This window comes from Meleagris gallopavo, chromosome 13 (assembly GCF_905368555.1).
Source record: "Meleagris gallopavo chromosome 13, MGAL_WU_HG_1.1, whole genome shotgun sequence".
NCBI lineage: Eukaryota > Metazoa > Chordata > Aves > Galliformes > Phasianidae > Meleagris > Meleagris gallopavo.
This window is the reverse complement of record NC_139416.1, coordinates 267,902-287,949: the sequence shown is the minus strand read 5'-3', so window position 1 is coordinate 287,949 and position 20,048 is coordinate 267,902. Positions and strand designations below refer to the sequence as shown.

The 20,048-nt window shown below is 47.3% G+C and overlaps 2 protein-coding genes across 6 annotated transcripts; one reads left to right on the top strand and one right to left on the bottom strand.

The window, feature by feature from the left end:
• Positions 1-1,113: 1,113 nt before the first annotated feature.
• On the bottom strand, positions 1,114-16,068 carry TRADD (TNFRSF1A associated via death domain). 2 transcript variants are annotated; one of them, XM_085235283.1, is made up of 6 exons: positions 15,937-16,068; positions 14,380-14,530; positions 9,476-9,753; positions 6,813-6,999; positions 5,541-5,858; positions 1,114-5,357 (listed from the first exon to the last, which is right to left on the bottom strand). In XM_085235283.1, exons 2-5 carry the CDS (start codon positions 14,519-14,521, stop codon positions 5,551-5,553), a joined length of 915 nt encoding a protein of 304 aa, XP_085091409.1. In that variant the 5' UTR covers positions 14,522-14,530; positions 15,937-16,068; the 3' UTR covers positions 1,114-5,357; positions 5,541-5,550. The 2 variants fall into 2 exon arrangements, with proteins under 2 accessions (XP_085091409.1, XP_085091410.1); XM_085235284.1 differs by having other exon boundaries at positions 1,114-5,858.
• On the top strand, positions 15,436-19,942 carry FBXL8 (F-box and leucine rich repeat protein 8). 4 transcript variants are annotated; one of them, XM_085235282.1, is made up of 3 exons: positions 15,436-15,454; positions 17,305-17,535; positions 18,059-19,942. In XM_085235282.1, the coding sequence occupies exons 2-3, from the start codon at positions 17,372-17,374 to the stop codon at positions 19,032-19,034; spliced, it is 1,140 nt and encodes a 379-aa protein (XP_085091408.1). In that variant the 5' UTR covers positions 15,436-15,454; positions 17,305-17,371; the 3' UTR covers positions 19,035-19,942. The 4 variants fall into 4 exon arrangements, with proteins under 4 accessions (XP_085091408.1, XP_010716239.1, XP_010716237.1 ...); XM_010717937.2 differs by lacking the exon at positions 15,436-15,454 and adding an exon at positions 15,895-16,031; XM_010717935.2 differs by lacking the exon at positions 15,436-15,454 and adding an exon at positions 16,219-16,358.
• The last annotated feature ends 106 nt before the right edge of the window (positions 19,943-20,048 follow it).

The window sequence follows — 20,048 nt, the reverse complement described above, 5'->3', positions numbered from 1 at the left end:
AACACCCCTGCCTTCTTCTTATTTTAAAACTCTTAATTTGAATTACTTCAACACAAAAAGGTTTTAACAGGAGCTGAATCTGAATGGTTGTCACTACCTACCCAATGGCAGTTTCTGTTTCTGTCTCTTGGTTTCTCTGTTTCTGCACTGGACGCACTGACCACTCATCTTCCCAAGGCTGGAGAGTGCCCTCCATAGTATGCAGCTTTTTGTTTATGCCAAGCTTGTCATAAAACTGTGATTTTGACTTATTTGGTTGTTTTCAAAAAATCCCTGTGTGGCTGAAGGTACCTCCCTCTTTCTCCTCTACAGCAGCAGCCCCAGGCTATCCAGCTTTCATCCCCCCCCCCGGTTGACAGTCCCGGAGGTGAGGAACAGACCGGTGTCCTTTGCTCGGAGCTGTGTCACTCTGCATAACAATACTGGCTCGCTCAGTGTATGTCCTTCTGCCTGCCGTAGGGCAGAGCCCTGCTGCCCATCACATCCCTGGGGGAGCCAAGCTGTGCCGCTGGGAATACAGCGTTGTGATAAATGAAGAAGGGTCGATCTTGGGATTTAAAGCACTGTCTGAGGTTTCAGTGTGTCAGAGTGAAATACTGCTCTGCTCCAGTTCATGGCTAAAGGAATTTCCCTGAGTGCAGCTGTCAGGTCAGCCCATGGCTTCCTGTGCAAACCCACTGCAGAAGACGGGAAGTTCAAACCCAGCAGCTCCCCCGCAGTGGGCTGCTGCCCCCGAGGACGCTGACCATGAGTGGGGCCCTCGGGGGCAGCTGTGGTGCTATGGGCTCGGAGCAGCCTCACAGATGTAGCAGTACTGGAGGGAACACGGGGAGCGCTGCCAGATGGCACTTTGGGGTGAACCCTCCTGAACAAGCTCAACCATGAGTCACTGGAAACCGAAGAAGCCGTGCTGGCTTTGCTGGATTTTGACTTGAAATTGCAGCCATGAACTTTCAGGTGGGCACCGGCCTTGGGGCAGGACTCTTTTCTGCATCCAGAAACTATAGCTGGATGCTGCTGTGACAGCTGGTGGTAGCTGGTGAGGCCAGAACTTCAGAACCCTTTTCTTCTCACCACCATATGAAGTGTTTAAAAAGAAAGTCTCTCAGGCTCTTTTTGTCAAAAGTATATGTTTATTTATAAAAGAGAATGGAAAAATAGACCAAAGTGCTTTTTTTTTTTTTTTTTCCCTATAGAAGACAATACCATGGAGGCTAAATGTCCCAGACCTGAGTATGCATGGCTTTGCAGTCCACAGCTGCAGATGCTGATCCCAATCTGATGCTGCATATTGTGAAAATTTGGAGCTAGAAGGTAGCAAGAGATTTTCCACTGATGACTAGGGGACTTGACCACAGATCTCCAACTGATTTAAATTAGTCAAACTCCTTTACTGGCTTTAAAAGTTCAAGCTTAGTGAAATCCAGAGAAGAAAAAAAAAGGTGCAATTTTTTTTACTTCAGGCCTTAAAAACTGCCTCACCCATTGCTGTGCAAAAGCCAAGTGGCCAGACTCAGCTGTGGGAAGCAGAGCACCTCACCAACCCCACTCATCCACCCTGGTGTGTTGGTCAGACTGAAGAAACCTTCTCCATCCCCATTCCAGTACTGTCTTGGATTCAGATGTTCAATGCCAGAGGTTCGTAGCTACATATGAAGTTTCAGTTAAACTAAACAAGTGAGTCTGGGGCCCCTCAGTGCCTTGTGTGCCATGTTAGGTTTCCTGTTCTGAGGTATCTCTGGAAAGGCAGAGCTGACCCTCTGACCCACTGAGGATGTCTCCTCAGTGCTGAAGCAGATTTTTCAATGAATGGAAAAAAGGAAAAAAGCACAATTTCTTCACACGAGGGGAAGACCTTTTGCTAAAGCAGCTTCCTCTCTAGGCACCTATGGCTTCCCCAAGCAAGTGGTTTCCCTCACCCTACACACCTTTTGATCTTAATGTTGTCCAGATCTTGACATTTTCTGCTGCAATTTCCCCCAGGTTGTGAGACAGATACAGTACTGAGACTTCCTGTGAAACTTCAGGAAACCATTTTAGCTGGGAGCTCCCCTGAAGCTCTGCGGTGCTCAAATATGAGCTTCCCATTCTGCATTAAAAATAACCCACGTATCTGCCTCTGCAAGTGTGTGGAACCCTGGAAAATGCTGCTGCAAGCGGTCAATTGGCATGTTTTTAATTTGACTTGCTGTGAAAAACTGGAAGTGAATTTTATTATTTCTTTTCGATCTGGCTCATGATTTTCCAGTGGTTCCCTGTCCTTTTTGTGTCAGCTCGTCCATAGGCAGCTGCAGCTTGTGAGAACTAAGGCTGGCAGAAAGCAGCTTCCCTGCCCCCGCTCTGATTGATCAGCTGGATGATGCGCAGTCTTTTTCAGAAGTATGTTAAAATCTTTGGTGTATTCTTCACCATCATCTAAGAGGCCCAATGCTGGCCTTTGGCTGGCTCTGTCCTGCAGGGCAGTTCGATGCTTTCCTTTGTGCCCGTTTTACACTTTGAGTGCTCCCTCATGTGAAAGTCTGCACACTTTGACTTCCACTCCCTCTTGCTGCCCAGCTGTAGCTCCACTGTGCCAAAACAACTCGCTCAAATCCTCCTTTGGATGTGTTTTTATTCCTTCTGGCAGACTGAAAGGAGCCTCCTTCAAATCTGAAACACTGCTAAAACCACAGAAACAGTCTGCACCACAACAAAAGCCCTCTTGGATCCTTCCCTGGACTCATGTTTTGGCCTGGTTTCTGCTGTTTATTTTTTGTCTGTCATTTCATTTTTTTACATAGAACTGATAACTATCTTCATTTGCTTTTAATATTGTGTGCTGGTTTGATGCATGTTTGATGCCCTCCCCCAGCAGTATTTTTTTCAGGCGTATCTACACATAGGGAAGAGCTGCCATGGGATGCAGCCCAGTCCAGCTGCAGCTTTGCTCTCAGCCCATCTCACATGCTAGATGTGCTGATCAGTATAAGTTGTACTAACGCAGGGTCATCTGCATGTCTTGGCACCTGAGTAGGGGCAGTGCGCAACAACTTTGTCCAGGAAAAGAAGAAAGCCCAGCACTGACTGCCTGCTTTCCAGCAAGTATCCCTAACATGTAATTCTTCCTCTGGTTTCACCCACTGCACTGCTATCAGAATTAAAGACTCTAATTTCTTCCATAAACCTTTGCTAATGTTTTTTGTTTGCGAGTGCTCCTTCCTGTCCTGTGTGCTGTAAGTCCCCTCGTCCTGGCATGCTGGTGCACAACAGGTATAAAATCTTCTGGATAAAAAAGGCCCAAGTCCGGAGTCATGCCCTAACCACATGTCAATTCAATGCAAATGACACTGGATTCTCACATCCTATAATCTGTCTATTTCATCACAAGGCATCTGTGAAAACTGCCTCTATCTAAGTTTGTGCCAAATGACACAGAAAAAACCCAACTCTTTTAGCAGGCTGGAGTCTGCTTGAGACCAGAATCAAATGTGCATTGCACATAACATACAACTACTGGTGTACCTGATTTCTGAAAAGAAGGAGCCAGGAGCTCCAGCACTTAATGGCACTTTAGGGAGGGAATCTGTGAGTAAGAGGAAACAACAGGCCAATTGCTAGCAGAGGAATAAAATGCACAACGGTTGCATTATAAAAAAACAAGAAGAAAAAAGCATTCATGCTTAGTGCTCCGTAGTAACAGCAAAGAAAGGTTTTGTACTTGAAGTCGATGCTGAAGAATGAGCTCTTCTCATTTTGAGTGCTAAGAGATGATATAAAAGCTTTTATACACCAATGAGCCACTGCTTTATAATTGTAGGAACACTGAGCACATGAATACCGATAGGCTGAGAACTTAGAAATATTCACTACCAATGAGGCAGCAGACCGTGCACAGATCATGTTTTCTGAAAAGTCATTTGTTGCAAAATAAAGAGCAAACACTGTTGCTCTTACAGTAACTTTCAAGTTTCTGATTTTTTTTTTTAATACCATTGGCCAGGTGGGCTGCTGTCAAACAGAGTTCCCCAGCCAGGGAAAGCTAAATGCTCCGAAGTACAGTCCCACTGCAGCCTAAACTAACAAAGACCAGCATCACTGTGCTGGTCCCAAAAGGAAACATGGCAGAGATATTCATTTTCTTTTGGGGAGAGCGCTGGTACTGCTGGAAGGGAGGGGAAAACATTCTTCTCTGTCTGACATAACTTCCAAGACCACCAGCTGTTCCTTCCCATGGATGGGAAGGTCAAAGAGGAAGAGAATTAACAGAGACACCTAGGTAAAAACGTATCAATAAAAAATAAGGAATATGTCAAAACTGGTTGTTGTGCTTTATGGGACCTGTGTTGTGCTAGAAACTTGTTGCTCTGTGCTTTGGTACAGGTAAAGAGCTCTGCTCTGTCGCAGCCTGCATCAACACACCAAGAGACAGCAGGCTTATCCCACTGGAACTGTAAGCAATATTTTGCCCTCAAAAGCAAGGCAGGTAGGTCCAGGCATGGGATCTGATGCCCAAGTGTCACACAGCAACAACACTTGTCACTGGAAAGGCTCTGTGCAAATCTTGACACTCAAGAAGCACAAGCGAGCAACCCTCTCTGGTGAATTCAGCAGCCAAGGACATGTTGAGCGAAGGCACTGGCAGCCAGCTGGTTGGAGAGGCTTGCTCGGTGGGGTCTGGCTGGTATTTGATGCTGCAATGCACCATACAGCAGCAGGTTCAATCAGTGACCTGTAGGTAACTTGCTGACTCTAAGGCTGTATATTATTCTTGCAGCACTGTGTTTTTCTTTTCACAAACTCTTCCAGGCTGGTGAGAAGTGCTAGACATGAGGCAGTCAATATATTATTGTACACCATAGTCCTGAAAGAGCTGGGAGTCATCCTCTGAATTTGTGCTTATCCACACTGTTTGTTCAGTGCCTGAAGTCTGTTCTACAGCAGCAATCTTGTGCCCTGTGGAAGATGATGACTGCCTTAAGTAAAGGGGAACCTTCACGTGGTGAGATATGGGAAGGAACTACACTGGGATAGAGCAGGACAGGTGTACTTGCTGCAGATGGTCCTCATTTGAAGAACAAAGAAAACAATATAAACTTGACTTTTCCTTTGTCTTTACGTAGTTTCAAGCCTGAAGGCATAAATGTCAATATAAGACAACATATTGCAGTTCTCCAGGTGATGGCCCTGGGCCACATCTGAGAAACACTGGCTTTGCTTCCCAGGGAAATTCTCTGAGATGCCTTCCTTGCTTTTCACCTCTTCCCACCTTCCCCTAGGGCTCGTTAATTTGCCTGGCTGCTTCTCTGTGACATTTCAGTCCTGAAGGAAGTCAGGCTGAAAGCCTCTCTCAGTGGTTCACAGGAAAGTAACATCGACTTCTGGAAACAGAAAGAAATAAGGAACATCAGAACCCCATGTTGGCTTCTGGGAGCACAGAAACTGCCCAGGGCACTCCCTTCAGCACATAAACCTGCAGTGATTTTCAAGGCATTACATTCCCAGACGCTGGCAGCAGTCTCATACACTAGCTAAAGCAAGAAAGCCCTCAGCAATGCCACTACCCTTTGGGCTCTAGGAATCATCCTCATTGGAATGGAGGCCCAAGAGCTCCTCAGACAAGCTGGTGAGACCATTTTCTTCCAGGGCTGCAATCAGTCGTGCTATCGTTGCCTTTTTCCCCTCCGACTGGATAAATCGGAGAAGCATCTGATAGGCTTGTTCATAAAGTCCCTCTCTGTCGTATTCGTGGGCCAGGTTATCAATGACAGGATCTCGCAGGGCCCGGCAGTTCTTCTGCAAAGAGCGGCCCACTTGCTTCCACTTCTTGGACACAAGCTTGGCAAATTTCTGGTGGTCATCTGGTGTGAGCATTCTGTTGTCTGAAAGGAACAGAAGGCAGATTAAACAGAGGGTTTCGTGGCTGATGGGATGTAGGCAGAGTCAGTCCAAGGTTTGCTCAGTGTTCTGTGGAGCTGGGAAGCTGTTCAGAACTCACAGTGCATTGTTAGACAGCTGTGCTGCTGCTCTGCTTGTCTGCTGGTATTTTAACACCTGGCCAGCACTGTGTTGGGAGAAGAAGTGCAAGAGCAGTGAGGCTAAAGGGACTGGTTTGCTGCGGGCAGGGGTTGTGCACTCTTGACACAATCCTCTAATACTGGAAAGAGAAAATCAACTGAGTAGCACCGATGGCTTGGGTGGCACTTACCTGCTCCCTGCTCCCAGCTGTCTGCTCTGGCTTGTCTGGGATCCTGTCAGGCTCATTCCCCTTCCAAAATCCTTCCTTGACATCAAGGTATCTGGGCTTGCCCCTGCCTAACATCTTTTTATTTTCCTATTTTTCCTGGGGTTTGCCAGAGCTCAATTTTCTTTGACAGACATCCTCTTTGTTTCAGCCTTTCAAAAGCAACTCAGACCAAGCCCCCCGTTCCCTGGCTACACATCCTTAATTACTGAAATGGAGACATGAGCTCTCTCCTCAGCTGTTTAGCACTGGGGATTGTTCACACACCTTAGGCACACTCGGAAAAGACCAAGCTGATCTCAAACTAAAACTGCTACACAGGACCACCTGAAAGCTTTCTGCAGTGGACATCACTGGAAACAGACGGTGTACTGCAGGGAGCCTGGACTAAGCAGACCAGCAAGCCACCCCAGGACAAAAATAAGCCAAGGCCTGATCTGAAGGAGTGTGACAGTATCTTATTACTATTGCAACTCCTTCTCCACGGGATGCTGGGAGATCCTTAGTTTACCCGAGGTATACTCCACCACATGGTGACATTAATGCTCCCTTCTGGCCTTTGAGATTCTCTGGCTCAGTTCTTATTACTCACCAAACTGCTGTCCCTGAAAAAGAAATGTGACTTGTGGGGAAAGGGAGCTGCCTTGAGAAGGTAGAGATGGGGAGTTCAGTGACATGCAGTCCTTGGAAGGCATGTTGTTGTTGATGTTCTGGTGAAGAATCAGGCTCTTAAGCCGTTCCTCCAGCTCTGTGATCTCCTCGTCCCGCAGGCGGTCAGGCTGTAATGCAAACAGCATTGATGATTTATGCCACGTTCACCATCTCGCAAAGCCGTAGGTATTTAGTTGGAGGGCAGGTCTTCAGTGCGGCTTAAGATTATGGTGTTGAGAGAGAAGCGATGAGATTGCTATAGCTTGTGTTGTAAATTGGACAGAACTCTAATGGAGTTCTGGCATAAGTCTGTGCATTTCTACCCGCAGTATGATATGAAATGGGCAGTGTCCCCCTCCTGGGTCTGTCACATGCATCAGTGACTACTTATAGGCTGCACAAAACTGCTCCTAGTCCACGTTTATTTTCAGAAGCCCATTGCAAGAATTAAGGCAGCAGAGCTTCTCTGATTTACTCCACATGAGAGTCAGACCCACAACACAGGGTGAGCTGATCTAACAGCTCATGGCCACCAAAGCAGGCAGCTCCTGCTACTCTCCTCCCTGCCTTCCCCTCCCATACTCAAGTGTTGTTCCTAGTGCTTCCTGCAACCTCTCCAAGCCAGTTTTTCTTGCTAACCGAGATAAAACCAATCTGATATCCAAAGAGAAAGTAAGGGAAAAGAGGATAAGGAAATAATGCAGAGCATGCGTGAGCAGTCAAACTCGGTGAGTGCTCTGACTGAGTTTAGCGTTTAAGCTCGCATACAGCGGGTTGGTACCCAGCACTGCCCTCAGCCGGTGACTGATCTTTCTGGCTCCTGCACTGGTAGGCAGAGGTTAGGCTGAGTCAATTCTGGGGAACAGACAATAAGCCCATTTCTCTTGTCCAGTCAGCTAATTTAGCAGAGGGAGTGAGCAGCAAGCAGAAGTTGAAAGGGTGTGTGTTATCACATGTTTGGTCCTGGGGGAATGGTTTGCATTTCATCTCTGCACTTGCAAAAAAGCAACCTGTCAGAACATGCTCTCGTGCCTATCTTCCAGTGGAGGCAGAGACTGCCTGATCCTAAGGACCGCTGAGAGGGAAGCAAAGCTGTCAGATATTGGTAGTTCCAGGTGGAAAAAAAACAAGAGGAGAGGAAAAAGGCAATAAGCTTAATCACAGCAAGTGCTTTGGTTTTGTGGTAAGATGACAAGATCCCACTGTTAGAATCATAGAATTGTAGAATCACAAGGTTGGAAAGGACCTACAAGATCAACTAGTCCAACCATCCACCCATCACCACTGCTACCACAAGCACTAAACCAGATCTCGCATCTCCTCATCCAGACTTCTCTTGAACACTGCCAGGGATGGCGACTCCACCACCTCCCTGGGCAGCCATTCCGATGCCTGACCACTCTCTGAGAGAAAAAGTTCTTATGTCCAACCTAAACCTCCTCTGGTACAACTTGCGGCCATTTCCTCAGATCCTGTTTGTTGCTTGGGAAAAGAGGCCAAACCCCTCCTCATCCTCCTCAACCTCCCTTCAGGAAGTTGTAGAGTGCAGTGAGATCTCCCCTGAGCCTCCTCTTCTCCAGACTGAACAATCCCAGCTCCCTCAGCCCCTTCTCATAAGACTTGTGCTCCAGACCCCTCACCAGTTTCGTTGCCCTTCTCTGGACACGTTCCAGGGCCTCAACATCTCTCCTGTAGTGAGGGGCCCAACACTGAACACAGTACTTGAGGTGCGGCCTCACCAGTGCTGAGTACAGGGGATGATGACCTCCCTGCTCCTGCTGGCCACACTATTCCTAATGCAGGCCAGGATGCCGTTGGCCCTCTTGGCCACCTGGGCACACTGCTGGCTCGTGTTCAGCCGAGCACCAACCAACACCCCCAGGTCCCTTTCCTCTTCACACTCATCCAGCCACTCGTCCCCAAGCCTATAGTGCTGCATGGGGTTGTTGTGGCCAAAGTGCAGGACCCGACAGTTGGCCTTGTTGAACCTCATCCCATTCACCTCAGCCCAGCGATCCAGCTTATCCAGATCCCTCTGAAGGGCCTCCCTACCCTCAGGCAGATCCACACCACCTCCCAACTTGGTGTCATCTGCAAATTTACTAAGGGTGCACTCAATCCCTTAATCTAGGTCATCAATAAAGATATTAAACAAGATGGGCTCCAGTACCGACCCCTGTTCTTGCTAGCAGGATTAGTCAGAGTGTGAGATGAGATGGACTCTAGATATCATCTTTGAGAGAGAGGCACTGCTGTCAGAACAGCAGCCTGCTGCTGCTGGCAGCAAATGCTGCGTGTCCCTACTCTGTCATAAGCTGTTGGTGCATTGTGTGATGTTTTTGCTCGTGCTCATTTTAGGAACAGTTACCATTGCTAAGGATGAGATGTGCGAGTCAGGGGAGAAAGGTAACTCTATGGTCCTTGAGAAAAGTGCCCAGATCTTTTCTGTGGAAGGGCAGAGCTGTTCTCCATATTACAGTTGAGAGCTGAAGGAAGGAGAAGTTAGCAGCCCAGTGCACAGCAGCAGAGCAGAATTTGCACCCACTTTGCATCCTGTGCTACTGCTTCTCATTACTGCTTGGCTTCCCTCCCTCTCCCATTCACCTTTTCTCTGTAGATGCACTCTAGGCAGCGATCCTCATCCTTCAGCATGTTGTCCAGGTGCTCATTGCCAGCCTTCAGCTCCATTTCTAGAGGCACCGTGGTCATGGCCAAGGAGAGCTGGAGGTGGTTCTGGAGGGACTTCTGGAGCAATCCTTCCCGGTAACTTTGCAGGAAGCGGCGGCAGTTCTCCTGCTTGCAGAATTTGAGCTGGACTATCAGGTGTGGGTGGCTGCAGTGCACTTTGAGCATGTCCACACCATTCACACTGCCGGTGGAGTCTGGCAGGGAGAAGTGAGCAGAGTCACTATCCAGGCATGAGACAGACAACCCAGACCCACTCCCATCCACCACCAAGCCTGCAATGGAGTAGCTTTTGAATCGTCTTCTCTCTGTGATAAAGTCCTCTGGGATGAAAAGCCTGTATATAAAACCAAGAGGAAAGGATTAGGTTTTGCTGCCCTGTGACCATGAATCCCTGCAGTGTGGCATCCAGCAGAAGCTGTTCAGTACTACAGCCCACGTAACTGTCCCAAAGCAGCTCACTGGGGGAGGTTTTAATTTTGAGGTTCCACTTCTAGGGCAGAAATGGTTAGATTAAAACAGTACACAACAGAGATATACATTTTATACACCAAAATGCACAGTTCAGTTCAGTTCTGAGCCAGATTTCTGTCCCCATGGCTGGAGTTTCAGGCAGTGGTAAAGGTCTTGGAAGGAGACCTAGCATTTCTTTCCCAGCCCTGTGCCCACAAATAGCTCCTGGCTTTTGCCTTCAGTGCATCTCGCAAATGGCAAATGACAGACCCAGCTACATGACAGACCCACCCACAAGAATTTTGGCTGTCAGATTGGACATCATTAAATTTCTTTGCACAAAGAATGAATTCACGGTAAAATGTCAGCGAGGACAAGGCAAGGATGTACCTTCTGAAGTCAGTGTGGATGGAGCATGAGAGACATGGACGACAGAGAGAGAGGTCGGGCATTCATCCTTCCTTCTCCCAGCAGAGCTTAAATTTGGTTAGCTGTGCACACTGACCTTGTCTTCTACGCTCTCTCTTGCAGCACTGGCCTGTGGTAGGCTGGCTGTACTGCTTCTGGCCTGAACAGAGCAGTATGGATGAATCTGCTCAGACTACCGTTGTACCAATGATTTTTAAACCACACATCATGCCACTATTTAAATGTGCCCAGAGGAATACTTGAGGCAAAGCAGATCTGCGTGTTCTGCATTAGCTAGGACAAATGACCTAGCCTTTAAAAATCTGTGCTAACAGTGGTATTACAGAGTTTACAGACTGCTGGTTGCATCAGAAGCTTTAGTTTGGACTAGATGCATAACTTGGACTATGTGCTTAGGAGAAGCATTTTAATTCTGTTCAGGATTGCTGATCAGAAACACCCTTTTATTTTTATTACTTCCTTCATGCTTTGTGTTTTGTGCGTGCTAATTAAACAAAAGCTTGCATAACTGGGCAAGAGGGCTGGCGTAGGGAAAAGTTGTACAGACATGGAAACCTTTCTGAATGGTGTACAAGGCAGCAACTTCAAAAGCAGCTTCTTTCTGAAACTTCTGACAGCTTCAGATTCCATGTCCTTTTTAGGTACGAATGAGCATGGTAGCATTTAGCATTACTGAGAGCTTTCCTTTAAATGTGTGAGCAGATGCACATTCCACTGAAACAAAGCAGGCATAAATTGAGCCTAACTGGACAAATCTGTTGGGCTTCCTGCTGTTTCACGTCTTTAGATGTGGAACTGGCCTGCACTGGATCAACTAGCCAGCTTTGCTAAACTGATGACTGCCAGAAGAAATTACATTATAATTGCGTAAACCTAGTTAAACACTACAACCTCAGCTGTATGATAGGTAAAGAGCACTGTGTGATAGCTGTTCTGGGTAAATATGTTATAATCTTCAAATTACTATTAGTCTACAGTCAGCTTGGTGCAAAGGTAGGAAGAGAAACATACTTTCATGGCTATCTGTATCTCAGGATTTTTTTTGGATGTAAATACGTTTAAGTACAACTGATGCTAATGTAATTGTGCCTGTTAAAGTCAGAAAATAACTTCTGTTGGCTATCACTCATTTAATAACTTCTGTTGGCTATCACTCATTTAAAAAATAGCCTTCAAAAAAAAGGAAATAATATTTCTGTAGTAGAAATCAAGTATTTTTCATACCAACTGCAATCCTCCTACATAAATGTGTTTAAGTAAACATTCATAAAGTAGGATAATTCACAAGACAGTTCAAGTTGGAAGGAAGCCCAGGAAGTCGCTAGCCCATCCTCCTTTGCAAACAGAGTCAGTTCTGAAGTCAGACCAAGTTTCTGAGGGCTTTATCCATGCCAGGACAGAGAACACACAACTGGGCAACTTGTCCTCGAGAGGAAAATGTTTGACCTGTTATCCAATGTCTACCTTGTTTCCATTTATGCCTGCATGCCTACATTTCCCACATACCACCATCAGAGTGCACCGTTCTCTCCCTGCTAGCCTCCCTGTAGGTACTGGCAGGCTGGTGGTGGGTGCTCCCCAAATCCTTCTCTTCTCCAGGGTGAACAGGTCTGGCTCCTCAGCATCTCCTTACCAAGCATCTTGGTGGCCCCCTGCTGAACTCATTCCATGTTATCAATGTCTTTCTTGTACTGCAGGGACCAAAACTGGGTACAGTATTCTAGATGTGGACTAATGAGTGCTAAGCAGAGGGAGATAATAATTTCCCTTGATACACTGTATTTCCGGGTTGCCAGAGTTCAGTTTTAACTTGCTACCTGCCAAGACACACAGCCATTGACCAGAAACCTCTGGCTGTGACCATCCAACCAATTCCTTATCCACAGAATAGTCAAGCCTTCAAATCTGGTATCTCTCTCCAACTTAGAGATAAGGATGCAGTGCGGGACTATGTCAAAAGCCTTGCACAAGTCCAGGCAGATGACATCAGTTGCCCTTCCTTTGTCCACTGATGTTGTCACTCCACTATAGAAGGCCACCAAATTCATCAGACACAACCTGCACTTAGGGAAGCCACACTGGCTGTCTCATCTAACATGTGCCTTAACAAGTCTTCCAAGAGGATCTGTTCTATCATCTTCCCAGGCACAGAGATGAGTCTCACTGCCTTGTAGTTCTCCAGATCTTCCTTTCTCCCTTTCTTAAAAATAGGAATGATGTTTCCCTTTTTCCAGTTGCTGTGGACTTTGCATGACAGCCGTGACTTTTCATATATGACGGAGAACAGCTTGGCAACCACAGCAGCCAGTTCCTTCAGAACCTGGAATGCATATCGCATATGCATATGGCCCCACAAACTTGTACACATTCAGCCTTGTGAGGTGGTCTCCAACTTCCTCTGCTCCTACAGTTGGAGGGATTTTGCTTCCTGACCCCCACCTAGAAGTTCAGTGACACAAGAGGTGAAAGAAGCCTGACTGGCAGTGACGGCTGAGGCAAAGACCTTGTTAAGTACCTCAGCCTTTTCCATGTCTGAGGAGGCCAGTTCTCCATTCTCCTTTAGCAGAGGGAGTACGCAGTCCTTCATCCATCCCTTCCATCTGGAGAATCCCTTGTTGTTTTTCACATCCCTTGCCAAGTTTAATTCCACCTGTATCTTAGCTTCCCTGATCCCATCCCTTCACATCCAGACAGCATCGCTATACTCCTCCCAGTCCACCCATCCCTGCTTCCACAGCTTGTACTTTTCCTTCGTTTCCCTCAGTCACAAGGAGGTGGACATGGTGGCTATGGAGCAGGTCAGCATCATGCTGAGCCAGGCAGCCAGCTGCTGCAGCAGCAGTCTGATGGCTGTGTTCAGCTTAAGTCCTGCAATGGCGAGACTGCAAATCCAACTCAGTGTTGCTCAGATCAAGGTAGGTAGCACTCATGAGAAAGCCTGGCCTCATGAAAGCCCAGAGCTTGCAGAAGCTGAAGCGAGAGTACATCTTGTTCTTGGGAATGGAGATCTTGCTGTCCAAGTAGGTGGTGGGGGGCTCCTCTGAGGAGGTGTCCAGGGGCTGCAGAGGAGTACTGCTGGGAATGATGGTGCTGATGCCTGGCATGGAGCCATCTTGATCTCAAGTCTGTGACAGGTGCCTCCAAGACCAAGCCCTGCTGGTGGCCCAGGGATGGTTCCTGCTGGCACCTCGGCTGCCCCCACTCCTACCCAATGCCACCACTGCCTCGTGCCCCATTTGGTGGCTTGCACCACCACCACACTGCACACTGATTATGAAACGTCTCCCCTTTTTCCCTTTGTTTATTGCTTCATCTCCTTCTTCCCCCTGGCTCACTCCAACAGACTATGTGAGAGAGCTCTGCATAAAGGCAGGAATCTCTTAAGCATAAACTGACTGTAAACCTTTGGAGAGTCTTCTGTGTAGCCTTTTAAGGAATAAATAAGCACAGTCTGTGGCTGATGCAGAATCCTGATATAAGCTGAAGTGAGACCTACAGAAGTACACTGCAGGCAAAAGAGAAGATGTTCCCATGACTATAACCCATCCAGACAGATTAATAACTCTTATCACTCATGAAATGGGCAAACAGCTGAACACACCTGAGTGCTTCTACAGCAATGAGTGTATGCTGATTAGATGAAGAGCAATAGCTGGACACATTGCTAAGCAATTTCAGTTATGAGGGAGATATGTTAGCATGAATGACAGTGAAGATTTTGCATCCAGTTGCATCCAAACTCAAATCACAGCCTGAAATTGTGGAAGAGATGGACTAGATTGCATGAAATTGCAGTCATCCTATCTGTTAGCTGTGTCTTGGGTTTGCAGAGTAAGCACCAGAATTCCTTACCCTTGAGTAGGGGATTAAAGAAAGGCTTGGCATTGCTATGTGAAGAGATGAGACTTTCAGTTTGCAAATATATCAGAGAGGATGGGTACCTGCTAATGCCAGCTTCAGTGCCTTGAACACGCAGGGCTTCTTCTGGGCACTTTCGTAGAGATTTGGCAGAATGATAGTCTTGCACGTTGACTGAAGGAAGAGGTAAGCACTGCCGATCCAAGGAGCTGAGCTACCTGCCATCTTCAGCACCTACAAAATCACACAGGTCAGCTGAGAGACCACAGAATAAATGGCCTGACATCAGGAGAGCACAAGCATGAAAAGATTACACAGATTTGCCCTGTTTTTTGAAGGAGGTGGTGGTGTTGCTGAAGCAAGGATATCCTTTAAGGAGTTCACTGTTATTTTGTAAAGAACAGCAAAATGGAACCTGATGACCTGAAAACTTGGCAACTCACAAAGCTCTGCATTCATTCTCCACTGGATTCCATTTATTTGTAGTCCAAAAATACTCTATGGCCTCATTTCTCCCCAGCACAGTAAGATTACAACCAAGATGTACTCTGGGATTGTAGATTGCAAACTGAAAGTTGATTTATCTAAAACTTTACAACAAGAAGGTGTATCAGATCATTCTGACCTCATCTGCAGCACCAGTGACCCCCATGGCCATAGTAAAGGCCTTGCTCTCTGTTTACAAAGCTGTTGAGAAGCATGCACGTGCTCCAGAGAATCCAAGCCTGCCAACTCAGCAAAAATAATCTATGGTGCAAGGCCTCCAAAATCCTGAGAGCCACAGCACAGCATGAGAAGAGATGCACAGAGGCTGATGCAAACCGTAACCACAGCAGGATCCCATGTAGGAACCACACGATACACACTGCAGAGCTGCTGGCACACACAGTGCAAACGCACAGCAGCCTTACAAGTCTCTCGCACAGAAAGGGAACCTCAGTGTTTCTCTTCATCAGTGTCAGTTAGGGACTCATAACCTGCTAATAAAGCAGAGCAGGCTTTGCAGCCACACAGCTTCCAGCAGTGCTGCCTTTGCTGCTGTCACTATGGACTTTGACCAGTCCTGAGACCATAGATATTGGAAGGGGGATGGAATCAGTTTGGTCAGACAAACTCTTCATGTGGTTCAATGGGCATGTAGGACTTGGCTCTGCACTGGTAAGCTCTTGGGGATAAGTCTTCATTTTAAGTCCTAGCTCTTTTATGATTCCTCTCTCTTATACGACAGCATGTCCATCTCTCCATTCTCACTGTGCCCCTGCCTCGCTAGCCAGCTAATACAGTCATAGGATGGTTTGAGTGGGAAGGGACCCTAAAGGCCATCTGCTCGCACTCCCTGCGCTGAGCAGGGACACCCACAGCTCCAGCAGTGCTCACAGCCCCATTCCCTGACCTTGGCTGTCTGCAGGGATGGGGCAGCACCAGCTCTGTGTGCAGCCTGTGCCACCGCCTCACCGCCCTGAGTGCGAAGAACTTCTTCCTCAGCTCCGACCTCCTTCTTTTAGTCTGTAGCCATTTCCCCCTGTCCTATCACAACAGACTCTGCTGAACCGCCGCCCCCCACAAACCCACGGACTCCCCACCGGCGGACGCCCCTCCCGCCCTCCCCCCCTACCCCGGCGGCTCGGGGCGGCCCTTACCTCCCGCCCCCGCCGCCGCCGCCGCCGGGCCTCGGCGCCGCCGCTTCCGCCTCTGCGCGGCTGAGACGGACGCAGGGAGGCGCCGCCCGCAAGGGGTGAGCGGGGAGCCCCCGGGCTGCTGGGGGCAGGGCGCTGCCCTCGGCCCCCTCGACCCCCGGTGCGAGCCGCTCGGGGCGGGTGGGTGAAGCACAGAGGGCTATCAGAGGAAACAGCAACAACAACCAGCAGGCTCCCAGGAAGGAAGCTGAGTTCTTCGGCCGCTGTCGCTCGTCGTTGGGGGAGGGGAAGGGGAAGCGCTGCTGTCACTGCGACGATGGCAGATAGGATAGCTGCTGTGCTGCCGCATCGCACACTGAAAGGAATGAGTCACGCTTCAGAGCGGCGAATTCTTGAAAAAAACGCGGCCTTCTGCTCCACTCTAAGTTGTGTTGTTTTGCATCGGAGGGCTCCGGCAGTCAGGCAAAAGCCGTGGGAGTGAAGTTTTGCTTTGACTCCGTGGCCTGGGGCTTCCTCTGGGATTCGGGGAGGCTGTGGGACGCGGCCGTCCCCGGGAATGGGAATGCTTCCAGGCTGCACAGCTCTGCCGTTTAAAATGCTGCTCTTGCTCACGATAGGGATTGAAAAGCTGTCTCGTGTCGGTGATTTTATGCGGTGGTTATAATTTAAGAAAAAAAATCTAGAAAAGTGGATGAAAAATACCATTATGTTCAGATGTTATCAATCTCAGCCTTTGTCCCAGGTGTTCATAGCTCACATAGAAGGTCAATCAAAATGTGCTTTCCCGCTTCTAAGTCAGACTTGTGTAAATGGGGCTTATAATGAGTGGATTAAGAGTAATAAAACATTTCTATCAGGCCGCCACGTCTTCTTATAGGCAAGAGTCACTGCAATAAAGCTGCCCCATTCTGCTATGGGCCTTTTGTTTAGCAGTCAGTACAAAAATGGATGTGTGGGGCTGTTTTCTGTGTAGAGCTTTTGCTTGCAAAGATGTTTTTTTCCCCTCTGTTTGAGAAATCTATCTCAGCTTTTTGCATACCAGTGCAGCAGCACTAGAAAATTCTCTTGCATTTTTATTACTTATAGTAGCAAAGCCCTTGCTGCAGGAAAATGCACTTTTTTTCCCCCAAAGCCTTGATCTGACATCTTTAATACTTGAAGAGTATTTCCCAGCTTCATAGCTTGATTGGAAATAGTGTGCAAACACTCGGCCCGTGGATTTCCTCTATTTTTGTGCTGAATTTCAAAATGTGGCGAAGTTTCAAGTTTAAAATAGTGCTGACCCCCTTTGTGACCCAGTCGCACTGGTTTGACTTTGTATGTAAATGCTAAATATCTTCTTTTTTCTTTTTTTTCTTTTTTTCTAAACAGGATTGTTTGAAACTTCACTGCAGTTTTGGAAGCTTCCCCAATTTTTGAACCCAGCTGAATCTGCAGCATGCTTGCTCCAGGCCCTGACCTGTGGAGCTGCATCCCAGAGGAAATCCTCATCCAAATTTTCTATTACCTTTCTCTTCGAGATAGATACACAGCCTTCCAGGTGTGCAAGCAGTGGGCTGGGGCTGTTTCTTCCAGCTCCGTTTGGCATTTCACGGAGATCAGGTAAGAGGAATGGGTTTCTGAAGTGTGAGCATCTCTGCAGGTGTAACAAGAGCATTCCGTATCAGGGCATGTTGAAGATTTACAGCGGTGTGCTGTGACAACTAATTGATGTTAGCTGTGATTTGTGTGTGTTGCTACATTTTATGACTAGCATTTCTTTGTATAACAGAGAAAATGGTGTTATGCAGTGTGGGCTTTTATATTAACTGCTGGTGATGCTACGGGAAGTATTACATTCTCAGGTAAGTCCCTTCAAGTTGCTCCTTAGAAACACCAGGAGACAAAGTTATTGGATAGTCATCCTCATGGTGGCACTTACCTCACTGGTGGTCTTTCTGAAGGCTGAACTCCTCTCTTCCCCTCGGTCAGAGTTTGGCCTTACAGTGACTTGCCAGGCATCTAGTGAGAGGAAATGTATGTGTGATCAGTTGGTATTTGCCAGAACACAATAAAGGAGAGAATCTGCTCTGTGTTTGCTTGGTTTACCTTCCACAGTGACTGACCTTTTGTTTTACCCTTCCAGCTGTGATTCAGAGGATGAGGAGGGCATGCTGCAGAGCCTGTGCCAGTTCCTCAGCCAAATCAAACACCTGAAGATTAGATTTGACCAATCCAAAGAGGTCAACCGCAGGAACGTGACGCGCATCTTAGATGTGCTGGCAAAGCAGAACCACAAGCTGCAGCAGCTGTGCATTGCGTGCCATGGGGAGAACCCCTATTTCTACTCTGGCCAGGACATCCTGCAGAGCATACGGAATATGTGCAACACTAACAACCAGATAGATCTTCAGCATGTTGATTTTCGAAATATGCCCTTCACTCTCGATGGGGAGCTTGTTGAACTCCTAGCTACCACCAACCCAAACTTGCAAAGTTTGTTCATCAACAACCGCACCCTGGTGTGCAATGTGGCACCGAACACCGTTAGGAAAGTTCTCAGTGTGTGTCCCAAACTTTCAGCCTTGGGGGTCTACTATGCCAGCCTGTCCAGCGATGTATTTCTAGAGCTGCTCAAGCCAGAAAGAGCAGCTTTCACCCATTTAGACATTTTCTGTGAGCGGCTGGACAAATATATACCAGTCATCTCAGAAGAGCTATGGGCTGCTGTCAGGCAAAAACATCCTCGACTCTGTGTAGACCTCGAATTCGATCATACGGTCCCTGGCTGCACAATACCACAGATCCTAAAGCTGAACATACCTGTGAGCATGCTGCAACTGAACACCTACAATTACATGGTAGATCAGATTAGGTTTGTCACCCAGAGCTACAGCAGTACTCTGAAGAAGCTGACGCTACAAACCACATCCTCGGAGGACTTGAATTCCTCGCTAGTAGAGCTGGCTAGGCACTGCCATAATCTGCTGGAGATCCACTGCTACTGTGTGGTCAGCAAGGAGGTGGTGGAAGCGTTCCTCACGCATTGCCCCTGTCTGAAACAATATACTCTCAAGGTCACCAAAGAACGGCACCCCTGGAAACCAGTGACAGTTCGGTGACCGGATCACCTGTTCAGCAGATGAAGCATTTATTCTCAAATGTGATAGGTCAATGGCCATACAAAGAAATTGAATTACCTATTTTTAATTTTTCTTTATTGGAATGGGGAGGACAACTCTTTTCTCTTCTTTGTGTTCTCTATTTAGCAATAGTGGGAATGCCGAGTTCACCCTTTGTGAAGTTTTACAGGAAATCACAGTGAAATTTAATTTTTGTGTTATGCTTTAAGCAAATCTCAAAGTCAAGCACACCGTGTCAGGCACCCAGCAACTATTTAAGGAAGTGGCAGCTTCAGTGCAGGTGTTCTGTGTCTGTTGGGGTCCTTAGCCACATGGGTTCACCTATAGCAACAGGCAGTGGTTATCTGATGGAAAATGCCCTCCAACCTTGATAATTTCTCTTTTGACATTTCTGTGATGAAGAACTCTCCTGGTACCCAGGTATCAGGTAACCTCCACTTTGTAACAGTCTAAACAGGAGCTGAGTTATGTTGGAAAATGTAAGCAGGAGAAAAAGCACTTAAGAAAGAGCACTGGTAAGATCATAAGAAAAGGCACGTAGTCTGCAAGTATCCTTCTCTGTCCTTTCTTTCTCAGAAATGCACATTTTCAGGTATTTGAATGCCTTTGGCAAAGACCTTTGCTTTCACTGCATTGTTAATGTTTCTTAGGAGAATCAACAGCGTTTACAGTTTTTCCTGTCTCAGTCAGCAGCAAATGGCAAAGGTATCGTGCCTCTGAATTAGGATGAGCGTGTTGGTTGGTTGTGCCAAGGATTCTGATGAGCTGTGATTTGAAGAGTAGTTTCGAATTTTAAATGGTCCTGGCATAAAGCTCCCTTTGCAAGCAAATATTTAGAGCAATCTAAAGGATTTTGAGTGATAACAATAAAAGCATGTTTTCTCGTATGTTACACGTGTAGCTGTTTTCATCAGCCACCTTTGTCAGCCAAGAGCCAGATCAGCTCTCCCGGCAGATGAGACCTGCAGCCAAGCCAACTTACAGTTCTGCCTT

Excerpts from the sequence above, each read along its gene's own strand:
- TRADD (XM_085235284.1), bottom strand. The coding sequence starts at position 14,521 with ATGGCAGGTAGCTCAGCTCCTTGGATCGGCAGTGCTTACCTCTTCCTT. Across the intron at positions 9,754-14,379 it reads ACTGAAGCTGGCATTAGCAG|ACTCCACCGGCAGTGTGAAT; the intron begins GTACCCATCCTC and ends TCTCCCTGCCAG. Across the intron at positions 7,000-9,475 it reads AGTGCATCTACAGAGAAAAG|CCTGACCGCCTGCGGGACGA; the intron begins GTGAATGGGAGA and ends TTTGCATTACAG.
- FBXL8 (XM_085235282.1), top strand. The coding sequence starts at position 17,372 with ATGCTTGCTCCAGGCCCTGACCTGTGGAGCTGCATCCCAGAGGAAATC. Across the intron at positions 17,536-18,058 it reads TGGCATTTCACGGAGATCAG|CTGTGATTCAGAGGATGAGG; the intron begins GTAAGAGGAATG and ends TTACCCTTCCAG.